Source organism: Nuphar pumila, chromosome 16 (assembly GCF_984573655.1).
Source record: "Nuphar pumila chromosome 16, dmNupPumi1.hap1.1, whole genome shotgun sequence".
In the NCBI taxonomy this organism is placed as follows: Eukaryota; Viridiplantae; Streptophyta; class Magnoliopsida; order Nymphaeales; family Nymphaeaceae; genus Nuphar; species Nuphar pumila.
The window spans coordinates 38,250,700-38,265,005 of NC_143264.1; the positions used below are offsets into that span (position 1 = coordinate 38,250,700).

General features: G+C 38.7%; 1 protein-coding gene across 1 annotated transcript; it reads left to right on the forward strand.

The window, feature by feature from the left end:
* The first annotated feature begins 1,229 nt into the window (after positions 1–1,229).
* LOC149813189 (microtubule-destabilizing protein 60-like) lies at positions 1,230–13,898 on the forward strand. Its single transcript, XM_089991075.1, has 8 exons — positions 1,230–2,047; positions 2,168–2,210; positions 2,292–2,381; positions 2,561–2,680; positions 4,314–4,412; positions 4,564–4,623; positions 13,403–13,497; positions 13,766–13,898. Exons 1-8 carry the CDS (start codon positions 1,230–1,232, stop codon positions 13,875–13,877), a joined length of 1,437 nt encoding a protein of 478 aa, XP_089847201.1. The 3' UTR covers positions 13,878–13,898.
* The last annotated feature ends 408 nt before the right edge of the window (positions 13,899–14,306 follow it).

Genomic DNA, 14,306 nt, shown 5'->3' on the forward strand with positions numbered 1-14,306 from the left:
CCCCTACTTGGCTCCACCCTTGGCTGGTTGGCACCAAACTGCACCATGCTAACTTGTACATACCTTTGGCAACAAAATGTGTGGCAGCAACCGTCTTCTTGCAATGGGCTACTGCTTCCGTTATCAAGTTCGTCCCGATGAAGCTAATTGCACTTTGCAATAAAAACAGATAGTCTTGAAAGATTTTTTTTTTTCTTTCTCAGGTGGTGTATCAGAAGTATCTGCCTCATGCAGACATGCAGCATCTCAAAGATTTCTCTAAATGGCTGATAAAGATGAGCTAGCTTCTGTGATGGCCACCAAGTGAAACCTAAATCAGATGCTATGAACTTTGAGCACACATAGGTAGAATATCTGATCTATGGCACTGTTTTATATTGGTAATGTTAGACGTCATCCTTGGAGGCGATAAGGATGTGAGATTTTTGGATATTTACCACAGACAATTATCTTGATTGCTTTCCATTTACCATTGTAATTTGTATTTTACGTTTTCTTCAAAACATTTTTAAGATTTTTAAGAACCCTTGCCGAAGCGAGAGAAAACCCCGGGTGGGGCCTCACGAAGGTTAAATAGATGTCTTTCTCATGCTTTTATGGCAAGATAATTAGAAAATGTAAATAAAATAAAAATATAAAAAAACTAGTCTTTTCGGAGGTTTTGACAATAAGAACGCAAATATCATGATATTTTTTAAATGTCACGATATTTTTTCCATTTAAACAGTCGATAATTAACGTTCAAAATATCGCAATATTGATCTTTCTTCCAAAAAAAAAATATCGCAATATCTGTCACCATGATCAACAGGTAACCGTGGCAATACACCAAAAGTAAGGGCATTTTCGGTCATTCAGGCCAAGGAGAACGCCCAACGAAGCAATTTTTAGTAATATTTGGAAGAATTAAGGGCTTGAAGTGATCGACCAATGAAAAAAATAAAAAATTGATAAACATAACTTAAATGATAAATAGGACGCCCAACGGCTCGAAAATTTTCAAAAGCGACGCCGATCGGCAGAAACTCAAAACTAGCCGTTGGCGGAGCGTTCCGAACCAGCCCGCTTCTTTTTCCTCCATCTCCCCCCAAAGAACTCCGCAATCTCTTTTCCCCGAAGGAAACCCATCGTTTCTGCCCACCGGAAAATCTCGTTCCGTCCAATACCCACTTTCCGGCATCTCTCCGACCGTTTTCCGGCGATTTTACGCTGAAAAACCTGCCGCCAAGATGATGATGACCCCATCGAAGGGAAAACCCATTTCCAGCCCCTCGGTTGAGCGAACAACAAGGGTTTCGGAGAACTCGAACCCTAATCTCTCTCCGGCCTACCATCTGAACAAATCCGGGAGCTCCCCCTCTGTTCCGGCGAAGGCGAAGCCGTCGTCTTCCTTTGCCAATGCCGTCTCTGCTGCGTCGAAAAGAATCGCGGAAAGAAAGTTCGTGGTTGCCAAGAAGAACGCAAAGGTTACAGCAGAGAATGTATCGTGCAAATGCGGAGAAAAGAACGCGGCGAATTCGAAGAAGTGTCTGTGTATCGCCTACGAGAGCCTCCGAGCATCTCAGGAAGAGTTCTTTCGAAACCGGAAGGCCCAAGAAGAGGAGGACGCGCCAGATACCACAGAGAAACCAAACAATCAGATCGTTCAAGAAGAAAAAGAAGAGCAGGGTACCCAGAATCCATCGGAAACCAACGACGATTTCGATCCGAGCCACGCTATTAGCCCCAGGAAGCTGAGAAGTAAGGTTCTTGAAGAGGCGGTGAACAGCCTACCGGAGCAGGGATTGGGGAGAGTCAAGCATCTGGTGAAGGCTTTTGAGAGCCTTCTTTCCTTCCCGAAGCACGACGACGTTAGCCAAGAAGCCGCGAAACCGAGCAAAGTGATAAAATGGGCATTGCCAGGATTGCAATCTCCGGTTGCAGAGGTTTCCTGGTTGTCTAAGCCACGTTCCCTTTCTTCATCATGTGAGTTCCATGGTTTTAACACATGGAATACAGAGATGGATTCCATGGTTTTTGCCTCCATCCACATCAGCAACGACGGAAGGTGAGAATGGAAACCTTGATTTTTTTTTTTGAGTAATTGTGTTTTGTGAAAATTTTATGCTCATTTGTCTTTGCTTTCCCCATCTTATGATTTCATTGCTTTTGTTTATTAAACGTGTAGCTTGGGAAGTAGAGTTTCTGGTGGGGTCAGGAGTAGAAGAAGCGTAAGCGTGGTTCTTCTCTGGTTGGGTTTTGATATGTACTTGTTCAGTGGTTTATTCTTCCCTTTTTTTCCTATTCTACAGAGCACAGATTCCTCAGGGAGAATGGGGGAAAGAAATTGGGATAAGCAACTAAAAGTGACCAGTCAGAAACCCTTTAAACTGAGAACAGAGGTATGAAATGAAAGATTGTGAATTGTAGAACGCACACACAATTGAACAATTGATCACTTTTATGAAACTAAATTGGAAAACAGATTTGATTTAGTTTTTTTTTCTTTAGTTGAGAAAGAAAAGGAATGTTAACTTAGTTTCTTTTCATAAAATGCAATAAAACCTTTAAACTCTTTCAGCAAAGGGGAAAACGTAAAGAATATGAGTTTTTGAAGAGAGTACAGGAGATGTTGACAGAGGAGGAACGGCAACGGATTCCTATTGCTCAAGGTCTTCCATGGACAACAGATGAACCGGAGGTATACCATTAGCTTTTGTAGTCCTGTTTTTGCATATTGAATCCTGTACAAAATCATTGTTGCACCCAGCTCATTTAGCAGCACAGTAACCAAGTAGGCTCAGGATCAATTCAGAAAGAATTTAACCATTCAGCACTAATTCAACCAGCATGCGGTTCTAGTTAAGAACTATGAAATAACTGGCTTCTCGACCTAGTTTAAAGTTTTGACAAGCATTGTGAGAGTATGACTATAATCTGGCCAAGTAATCCTATTCATTCCCCATTTACCTAAATCATGCTACATTTCTAGTTATGTTATAGTGATCTTTTGTTTTCTTGAGTCCATTATTGGCTAAACTCATAACTTCTTTGCCAATTCTATGCCTCTGGGCTGCATAAGATGGCCTATTACTTTGATTATGGTTCAAACGTTCTACTGAATCGGCACCCATCACAAACACCTCAAAAGTTCAACTGAATCGGCATGCTTCACAGACACCTCAAAAGTTCAACTGAATCAGCACTACGTCCTAAATGTTAGATCTCTGGTCTGTTTCTTGTTTACCCAATTAATTTCCATAAAATCCTTTTGTTAAGTGTGTTTGTCATTAATCTTCAAACATCTGCCGGAGGGGCTTTGGATCTATTGCTGGTTGCAGTTAGTAGTGATTCTGTTAGGCCTCAGATTCAGTTAGAGTCTAAGGTGATCTATCCAGTTAATACACAAGCTGGACCTGAATTGGTTGACTCAACCAAGCGGTATACGGTTTTTTCAAAGTATTATGCTCCTGAAGTCATTAGATCCTATGGGAGTTCTGCACTGAGGAGAATTTTGATCTCCTGAGTGGACATCTTCAAATTTGACTTCTATAATATTTCAGTAATTCCTCATCTTGGACTGGCCTTGTAACCCAAGTTTGATAATTTTGGTATATGCAAGTCTCAATTCTCAGTGTTGGTGTTGCCTTTGAGTAAGCTCAGCGTGGGTCAGTCCAGGTCAGAAGACCAAATCTGCATCTTCTGTTTTTCCCCATTTTCTTTATCATCATCTTCTGTTAGGTGGCTATCTGTATTCTGACAGAATAAGGACAATTAGCTTTCTTATAAAGGAAAATTATATGATATATAACTAGGTTTGTTTTGTCGTTGGCAACATCAAATGTTGATGCATATTGTAATGTCACCATTGCCAATGAATGTAGCAAATATGAATCAATTGATGTTTAATTTTGCATAATCCCATGGTGATGGATGTTACAGTTAGTGCATCCAACTGTAATTGGGATATGTGATGCATGATATACTAGGAAATACTAGGAAAAGTTTACCTCATCCAATTGTGATTGTCTGTTTATTTTTCATAAACATCTTTGTTGTCAAAAGTTACTCGGATATCCATTTGTCAAAAGTTTGGCATAAGTAAGCAAGCATCGTTGCTTTAGCTAGTGCATACCAATGGTCAGTGTAGCATACTCAACGTACTATCTGGAGGATTTTCCAGTAATTTGTTTACTTATTTACTGAAAAGATAGTTTATTCTTCACAATCCAAATGCAAAGAGAAGTGAATCATTTTGTTTATGGTATCAAGCTATTGTATGTTTGCATGGGCTAGTTCTATAATTCCTTTTGGTTTTATTTCTTTGGATGCAGTGCCTGGTGAAGCCTGAAGTGAAAGAGGTCACCAGACCATTAGATATAAAGCTCCACAGTGACGTACGGGCTGTTGAGCGTTCAGAGTTTGACCAAGCTGTATGATGGTCTCTCAATTACAGTTCTTTATATAGATTGAAAATCAATTTTATTACAAGGGCAAGGAATAGTTTTCTGATATTGGTGCTTCTGTGTCCTTGACTAGAACTTTAAGTTTGTGCTAATAAACATCTTCTTCTGATCCTTGCAGGTAGCAGAGAAGTTGTCTCTCATTGAGCAACATAGACTGGAGCGAGAGAGACAGCAAAAGGTAGCAGAGAACTTACCAAAATTTTGCTTCCATAAGATTTTCATGGCCAAGATGAGTCGCTCAGATGTCACAACAGTACAAAACTCTACACAATTAAACTGAATTCTGATTCTCATTTAAGCTTGCTGCTTACAGCAAGTTGCATGTGTTAGTCCATTTCCCAATTTAGTTTAGTTTTCACATGATTATGGCTTAAATCAAATGCATTGCATGATCGAGTTGTTACAATATCTAGGAACTACATGGCTCTACACAATTAAACTGAATCCTGATTCTCATTTAAGCGTGCTGCTTACAGCAAGTTGCATGTGTTGGTCCATTTCCCAATTTAGTTTAGTTTTCACATGATTATGGCTTAAATCAAATGCATTGCATGATCAAGTTGTTACAAGATCTAGGAACTACATGGAGCCAAGTAAAGCAATTTTGAATGACTCGGCAACAAATCAAGTCCCTAATAGCATACTTTGATGTGGAAAATTTTAGGATCAACAATAGTATCATGATGCAAATCAGATTACAATACAACATGATATGCATGTTTAGCAATAGATTCAAACCGTAATAGGGTTCAAACATGTCAAGTTTCGTCTTAAACCAAAATCCATACGAGGACAACAGATCAAACATATGCATAGAACAGAATAAGAACAACAATGAAAACATGTTAATATTCTGCAATAGGCTAAGGCGTATAAAAATACTCCCCTTAGAGAAGATTCGCCTCCACGTAAGGTGTAAAAAGAGTCTGGTGTCCTTCCCCTAGGATACAATAGCCTCGGTGATCATGATCGGTGCACTCCGATGGTAGATCACTCTTCTTTGAAAACAACCTCTGTGAACGACTGTTGCAGAACTCCCCTTTCCTGAAAACGTCCTTCAGAGAAGCAAGAGAGAGCAAGGAGAGAGAAAAACCACTGTAGGATAATTCTCGAGAGTCTCCAGCGTATGTGTAACCGCAGCCCTCTAATCACGTTTTACAATCCCTGAATGGATACTAAAAACGTGGAAGAGATCCGTTACCGGTTACGAAGTGACGTGACCCATCAACGGAACGATCTGTTATCCATTTTCTCTTTTTCCTTTATTTAATCCAAATAAAACAATCAATGCGGGACAAAATAAGATTGGACTTAGATTAATGGATATGACCCTAAAAGGCCAATTACCCGAACCCGGATCCAGACCCGGCCCGGCTTGGCACGGTGCGGCGGGCAGGCGGGCGCGCGCGCATGTTTGTTGTCACCATACCATCCACTTGTTCTTGGAATAAATGATTGAATCACCAAGTAGGATATAAACCCCACCATCATTTTGTGATTCATCAATATGGGACTATTGCACATCATCAAAGTCCAAACAAAGGTACTCCAAAAAGGAGTGGTCCCCAAATTGTTTTCTTCTTTGAATTATTTCTCATCTCTTCTTTCATCAAACATTCTCCCATAAATCCAAAGAATGAAAACAAGAGGAAACAAAGATACAAGATGGAGTAATCTGAAGCAGGACATATCATGCTTTCAGGAATGATACATTCTGGTTTGAACCACTACCTTAGTTGGCTAACTTTACCCCCATAGGAACGAAGTGAACTAAAGTCTTGAACTTGAACCTTTAGTGTAGGTGTATCCATTAGCAATAACATAATAAATGTTCTGGTTGTAATCTTTAGGGGCGGCGCATTAATGGTCATGCGCCTGAATTATGTTTTATGTGTGACTTCAGGAATAACTCTTAAACTGCGGCCACACAGTCACACACACATAGGTAGGTTTCTCCATAGATGCACTGGTAATATCTTACCTAGAAGACTTTGAACCTATTCAAAGTTTTCACTCTTCCTTTACTTGAAGCTACAACACCTTTCTAGAGTAATCAGCGGAAAAGACACAAATACATAGTATCACATTAAGAAGGTGTTATCCAGTTCACCCTACAACTTGTTATACCTCATTGAACCTACTTTGTGGGATCTTCACTCAGATAGGTTGGGTTGCCACTGTAGATGAACTACTGATAGGTTTCAGTCTCATCCTCTCTCTGGATTTCAGGACTAATATATTATCTAGTCCTTTCGTTAATGGATCAGTTGTATTCTCTTTGGATCTAACATAGTCTACAACAACCACTAATTGAGACACTAATTCCCTTACAAATTTTATTTTGACTTGAATGTGTTTTCTCTGTTTTTTATTATGTTTTGGGCTTTTAATCTTTGCAAATGTGGCCATATTGACACAATGCACAGATATCGCAGGAATTGGTTTGCTCATTAAAGGAAGTTCCTCTAGAAGTCCCTTTAACCATTCAACTTTCATTACTGTGATATCTAAAGCATAGAGCTCAGCCTCAAAAGTAGACCGTGACAAGATGGTCTGCTTTACTGACCTCCAGGTGACTGCGCCGCCACCTAAGGATTTACATACCCTGTTATGCCATAACTACTAGAGTTCATGGTTATCCAGCTTGCATCACTATATCCCTCAAGAACGGTAGGAAATCTTTTGTAATGCAAACTCAAGGAAATAGTTCCTTTCAGGTACCTAAGTACCATGTCCAATGCCTTCCAATGAGTGTGATTTGGCCAACTTGTGTATTTACTCAATTTTGTCATAGAGAACAAAATATCTGGTCTTGTGCAATTTGCAAGATACATCAAACTTCCAATAATCTGGGAATACCTTAATTGAGACGTAGAAACACCAGTCGTATTCTTATAAAGCGGAGTAGAAGGGTCATATGGAGTTGCTACAGATCTTTCTTTGTTATAGCCAAATTTCTCAAATACTTTCTCAACATAATGAGATTGAGAAATAGTTATACCATCAGCTGAACGAGTCAGCTTTAAGCCTAAGATCATATTTGCAATACAGATCTTTCTTTGTTATAACCAAATTTCTCCAGCTTGCATCACTATATCCCTCAAGAACGACAGGAAATCTTTTGTAATGCAAACTAAAGGAAATAGTTCCTTTCAACCTAAGTACCTTGTCCAATGTCTTCCAATGAGTGCGATTTGGACAACTTGTGTATCTACTCAATTTTGTCATAAAGAACAAAATATTCGATCTCGTGCAATTTGCAAGATACATCAAACTTCCAATAATCTGAGAATACCTTAATTGAGACATAGAAACACCAGTCGTATTCTTATAAAGCGGAGTAGAAGGGTCATATGGAGTTGCTACAGATCTTTCTTTGTTATAGCCAAATTTCTCAAGTACTTTCTCAACATAATGAGATTGAGAAATAGTTATACCATCAGTTGAACGAGTCAGCTTTAAGTCTAAGATCACATTTGCAATACCCATATCCTTCATATCAAATTTACTACTAAGAAACGACTTTGTCTCATTCACAATTCCCATATTGGAACCAAACAATAGAATGTCATCTACATACAGGCATAAAATGATACATGTATCATATTTAACTTTGCAATAAACACATTTATCAAATTCATTGACAACAAAGTCAAATGATAAAATAACTTTATCAAATTTCTCATGCCATTGTTTAGGAGCTTGTTTTAGTCCATATAATGACTTAACAAGTCTACAAACTTTATTTTTATTACCATGAGCCATAAAACCCTCAGGTTGATTCATATAGATCTCTTCTTCAAAATCGTCATGCAAAAAAGGCAGTCTTTACGTCCATCTGATGGATCGAGAGATCATAGAAGCGAGTGCAATAAGCACCCTAATTGTGGTCATCCAGGTAACCAGAGAATAGGTGTCAAAATAATATATTCCTTCCTTTTGTTTGAACCCTTGGCAACCAGTTTAGCCTTGTACTTATCAATGGATCCATCTGGTTTTAACTTATTCTTAAAGATCCCTTTGGCCTTGCTTCAGGTGAAGCCATTGCATCTCGAAAAGTGGGAGGATCATCCTCGATAAGGTAAGTGATATAATCACTTTCTAAATCATTGGTAATCCGTGGTCTCTTGGTTCAACCACTTCCTCGGACTCATTTGGTTCAGAGTGAAAACAAAATGGCTCAACCCCCACATCTGTCATCCTTTCTACATGTTCGGGAATGGAACCAGAAGTTGAAGGTACCATCTAAAGAAGAAAGATTCTGAGGTACACCAACTTTCATTGACAACAAAGTCAAATGATAAAATAACTTTATCAAATTTCTCATGCCATTGTTTAGGAGCTTGTTTTAGTCTATATAATGACTTAACAAGTCTACAAACTTTATTTTTATTACCATGAGCCATAAAACCCTCAGGTTGATTCATATAGATCTCTTCGTCAAAATTGTCATGCAAAAAATGCAGTCTTTACGCCCATCTGATGGATCGAGAGATCATAGAAGCGAGTGCAATAAGCACCCTAATTGTGGTCATCCAGGTAACCAGAGAATAGGTGTCAAAATAATATATTCCTTCCTTTTGTTTGAACCCTTGGCAACCAGTCTAGCCTTGTACTTATCAATAGATCCATCTGGTTTTACTTATTCTTAAAGATCCCTTTGCACCTAATAGTAGCTACCACGAGGGAGGTCAACAAGTTCCCAAGTGTCATTAGAGACAATGGAGTTCATTTCACTCTTTATGGTTTCTTTTCAATGCCTTGCTTCAGGTGAAGCCATTGCATCTCGAAAAGTGGGAGGATCATCCTCGATAAGGTAAGTGATATAATCACTTTCTAAATCATTGGTAATCTGTGGTCTCTTGGTTCAACCACTTCCTCGGACTCATTTGGTTCAGAGTGAAAACAAAATGGCTCAACCCCCACATCTGTCATCCTTTCTACATGTTCGGGAATGGAACCAGAAGTTGAAGGTACCATCTAAAGAAGAAAGATTCTGAGGTACACCAACTTTCATGGAAAATACATCCTCAAAGAATGTAGCTTCTTGAAGCTCAACAATAGAGTTTACATTTATGCCAGATATTCTACATATAGGCATAGTTGTTTATCTACATAACCCAAAAAGACATCTACGGTTTTAGGACTCAGCTTCTTTTTGTTGTGCTCTGAGACAACAAGTACCTTTGCAAGGAAGGCACCCCCACACTTTGAGGTATTTTAAGCTAGATTTTCTATTTCTCCAGAGTTCAAATGGGCTACCAGAGTTCAAATGGGCTACCATCCTTATGCTTTTGGGAAACTCTATTCAGAATATGGCAAGTCGTATTCAGAATATCTCCCCATATATAGGTAGGTAATCCAGAACTCTCAAGTAGAGCATTTATCATGTTAGTTAGGGTTTTATTCTTTCTTTCTGCAATCCCATTAGAGCGGTAAACTCATGAACTATACCAACTGATTGACAATATTCATCAAGTTTGTTTGACGTATATTTTTCTCCTCTATCAGAACTCAATCTTTTGAGTTTTCTACCAGTTTTTGTTTCTGCCTCATTCTTAAAAATAAGAAACTTATCAAAAGCTTCATCTTTTGATTTTAGCAGATACACATAACATGTTGTATTTAGAGAATATTTTTATGATTTCTAGTAAACACTCCATTAAACTCACAGATGTGTGCACTAAATCCAATATTTCAGAATCTCTAACAATCGTATGGAATGGTTTCCTATATTGTTTTGATTGCACACAAATTTCACATTTTTTAGTTTTATCTATGGAATGTTCAGGGATCATCTTCAAGTTCATCATGCGTTTTACATAATTAAAATTTACATGACCCAATCTTTTATGCCACAAATCAGATGATTCTATATTGTAAGCAACATTAGACAATGAATCAAAAAAAATATCATTATCTAATTTATTACTGCAAATATGTTCAACACGAAGTTTAAACAAACTATCATCTAAAGTTTAAACAAATACCCTTGCCAATAAATGTTTCAGAATGCAAAATAACAATTTTATTACATTTAAAGTTAAATTCATAACCCTTTCTAACTAGACATGAACCACTTAAAACATTTCTTCTAACTATAGGCACATGGTGCACTCTGTGTAGAGATAGAACTCGTCTTGAAGAAAACTTCATGTCCACGCGTCCAATCCCCGACACCTTTGTAGCCATGGAGTTGCCCATAGTCACGGATCTGCCTTCAACAGCCTGGTAAGAGACAAAGACAGACTTATCAGCACAAACGTGCACATTAGCCCTAGTGTCAACCAGTCACTCAGTTGGCTCATAAACAAGATAAATTTGAGGATTAACAGAAACATACTCAGCGCTAGTACCAACGTACTCAGTCACCATGTTGACTTGAGAAGTACCATCTGTCGTCCCATGAGCTTTGGCCTTCTTGGAAGGACATTCCTTGGCCCAGTGCCCAACCTGTTCATAGTTCCAGCAAGGTTTGTTCTTTATCTTTTTTTGGATTTTGGCCTTGGGTTTGAATTGGTTTTTCATTGCAGGTTTAGCTTTTTGGCCCTTGCCTTTAAATGATCCGGTCATCGTATTAACTTTAGGTTGTTCAGTTGGCATCACAACTTGTTTCTGACTCCTATGCTCTTCCTCAATGCATTCTGTTGGCTCTGTCCAAATCTTTCCTCTACGGTGCTTGAGAGACATACCAAAGTCTACCCAAGACTTAGAAAAAAATTTCAGATGGTCATGACTTCCTGAGAAGTTTCATATCATCCTCAACCAAACCGTGAAGCAAAAGCAGAAACTCGTGTGCCTGTTCAGTGACTGACTTGCCCTCAACCATTCGATACTTTAGAAACTTGGCAACAGAGTACTTCTCAAGACTTCGGTTTTGTACTTTTTATCAAGTTGATCTCATAGGGCTTTAGTAGTGGTAAAGGAGAAACTGTATATGTCGAACAAAGTGTTGGACAGAGCCAACATAATGCAATCACGACATATATCATCCTTCTTTTTTCACTCTACAACCGCAGTAACAGTGGTGGGATCAGGATCAATATCAGAAATCGTAGGGCATTCGAACTTCAGAACAGAAATCAAGCCTATAGTCGTGAACCAGATTTTCATACATTATTGCAAACGCTTGAAATTCTGACCGGCAAACTTTTCAGGTATACCGGACATGTCTACTTTCAGTATAAAACTAGATGAAATCGACATGCTTAGAATCTTCTCTAAGACTTTTAGAATCAACAACAGTATTATGATGCAAATCAGATTACAATACAACATGATATGCATGTTTAGCAATAGATTCAAAGTGTAACCGGGTTCAAACATGTCAAGTTTCGTTTTAAACCAAAATCCAGACAAGGACAACAGATCAAACATCTGCATAGAACAGAATAAGAACAATGAAAACGTGTTAATATTCTGCAATAGGCTAAGGCGTATAAAAATACTCTTCTTAGAGAATATTCGCCCCCATATACGGTGCAAAAAGGGTCCGGCGTCCTTCTCCCAGGATACAATAACCTCGGCGATCAGGATCGATGCACTCCGATGGTAGATCACTCTTCTTCGAAAACAACCTCTGTGAATGACTACTGTAGAACTCTCCTTTCTGGGAAACGTTCCCTTTAGAGAAGCAAGAGAGAGCAGGGAGAGAGAAAAAACACTGTAGGATAATTCTCGAGAGTCTCCAGCGTTTGTGTAACCGCAGCCCTCTAATCACGTTTTATAATCCCTGAATGGATACTAAAAACGTGGAAGAGATCTGTTACCGGTTACGAAGTGACGTGACCCATCAACAGAACGATTCGTTATCCATTTTCTTTTTTTCCTTTATTTAATCTAAATAAAATAATCAATGTGAGACAAAAAGAACATTGGACTTAGATTAATGAATATGGCCCTAAAGGGCCAATTACCCGGACCCGGACCTAGACCCGGACCCGGCACGGCGGGCGGGCAGGCACGCGCGTGTGTGTGGTCACCATACCATCCCCTTGTTCTTGGAACAAATGATTGAATCGCCAAGTAGGATATAAACTCCACCACCATTTTGTGATTCATCAATATAGGACTATTCCACATCATCAAAGTCCAAACAAAGGTACTCCAAAAGGAGTGGTCTCCAAATTGTTTTCTTCTTTGAATTATTTCTCATCTCTTCTTACATCCAACAAAAAAATGGTATTGCTTGGTTGTAGTGGTGCCAAAAGCAATGGTATGAAATTCTTGATCCAGCTTTCGGATTACTTGGCCCAGTCATTATTTCCCAATGCCTACTTGACCCAGAGTGTGGGTTTGAGTAAGTTCCAACTGGTAGAGTTGAGCCAACTTCTGTATAAGTCGTGTTGGTTTCTCAGTAGTTACATTCCCAATCAGCCCTAATAGAAGTTATAAGGTTGTGTATTCAATTCAAGCGCATAGAATTCAAGAATTAAACTGAATCCTGATTCTCATTTAAGCGTCCTGCTTACAGCAAGTTGCATGTGTTAGTCCATTTCCCAATTTAGTTTAGTTTCACATGATTATGGCTTAAACCAAATGCATTGCACGATCGAGCTGTTACAAGATCTAGGAACTACATGGAGCCAACTAAAGCAAATTTGAATGACTCAACAACAGATCAAGCCCCTAGTAGCATACTTTGATGTGGAAAAATGGTATTGCCTGGTTGTAGTGGTGCCAAAAGCAATGGTATGAAATTCTTGATCCAGCTTACGGCCTACTTGACCCAGAGTGTGGGTTTGAGTAAGTTCCAACTGGTAGAGTTGAGCCAACTTCTGTATAAGTCGTGTTGGTTTCTCAGTAGTTACATTCCCAATCAGCCCTATAAGTTATAAGGTGCTGTGTATTCAATTCAAGAACCAGCCAATTTAATAGTTACTCTAACTAACCTAACTTGCAATTTCAGAGCCATCTCTTGATTCCATTATTTACTTGATCATTTATGTTTGTCGCAGCTCGCTGAGGAAGAAGAAATAAAATTGCTAAGGAAAGAGCTTATACCACGAGCACAGCCGATGCCATACTTTGATAGACCTTTCATCCCCAAAAGGTAAAAGACAAAGAATCTCCTTGTTCTCATTGTTGTGCTACTGTTGTGTTACACTAATTCACGACACTCAGTTTTCCAAAACATGACAATCTGATTGAAAGTGCAAACGGGGGGTGGAATTAGATTGTTGGTCACTGGAGATATATGTCCAGGAATCTTTATCCTTTGGTCTCAATAAGTTACACTCTTTATTTTGGCTATGTACTCATTTCTCATGCATGGCTTATGAGTGTAAGTATAACCCCACAAGTATGTGCATATTCTGCAGGTCATTGAAGCACCCAACAATCCCAAGGGAGCCAAAATTCCATATTCCACAACACAAAAAGATAAAATGCATGTCATGGAATGACATCAATTTCTACCAAAACTCAATATAAAGAGGAGGGTCTTTTCCATCTTTTTTTTAGAATTTTTTTTTTGTGGAAAATTATTTCATTGCATTTTTGGTATTAACCTTTGGGAATTCTAGTTAAAGTCAAATGACATTGACAAACTAACTTCATGTAAACTTGTGATGAGGTTGGTCTATGTTTACAAAAAATTCTAATATTTTTTTTCCTGAATGGTGAATTTCAATTATTAGGCCGGTTTATTGTTTGATTATGGCTATGTCAGTAATTGCAAATGCTGTGCAGCCCTTGCAAGGCTGGATCTGGTTCTGCTGCCATGCAGCTTGAGCAAGGTAGGATCCAAGGCCCAGATTTTAAGTTCAGATCCATGCAAAGCAAAACCTTTTTATCATTTTGTGAAACAGAAAGAATGAAAGAAATGAGTAGGAATTTTGCCCTATTAGATTTATTTTGGAT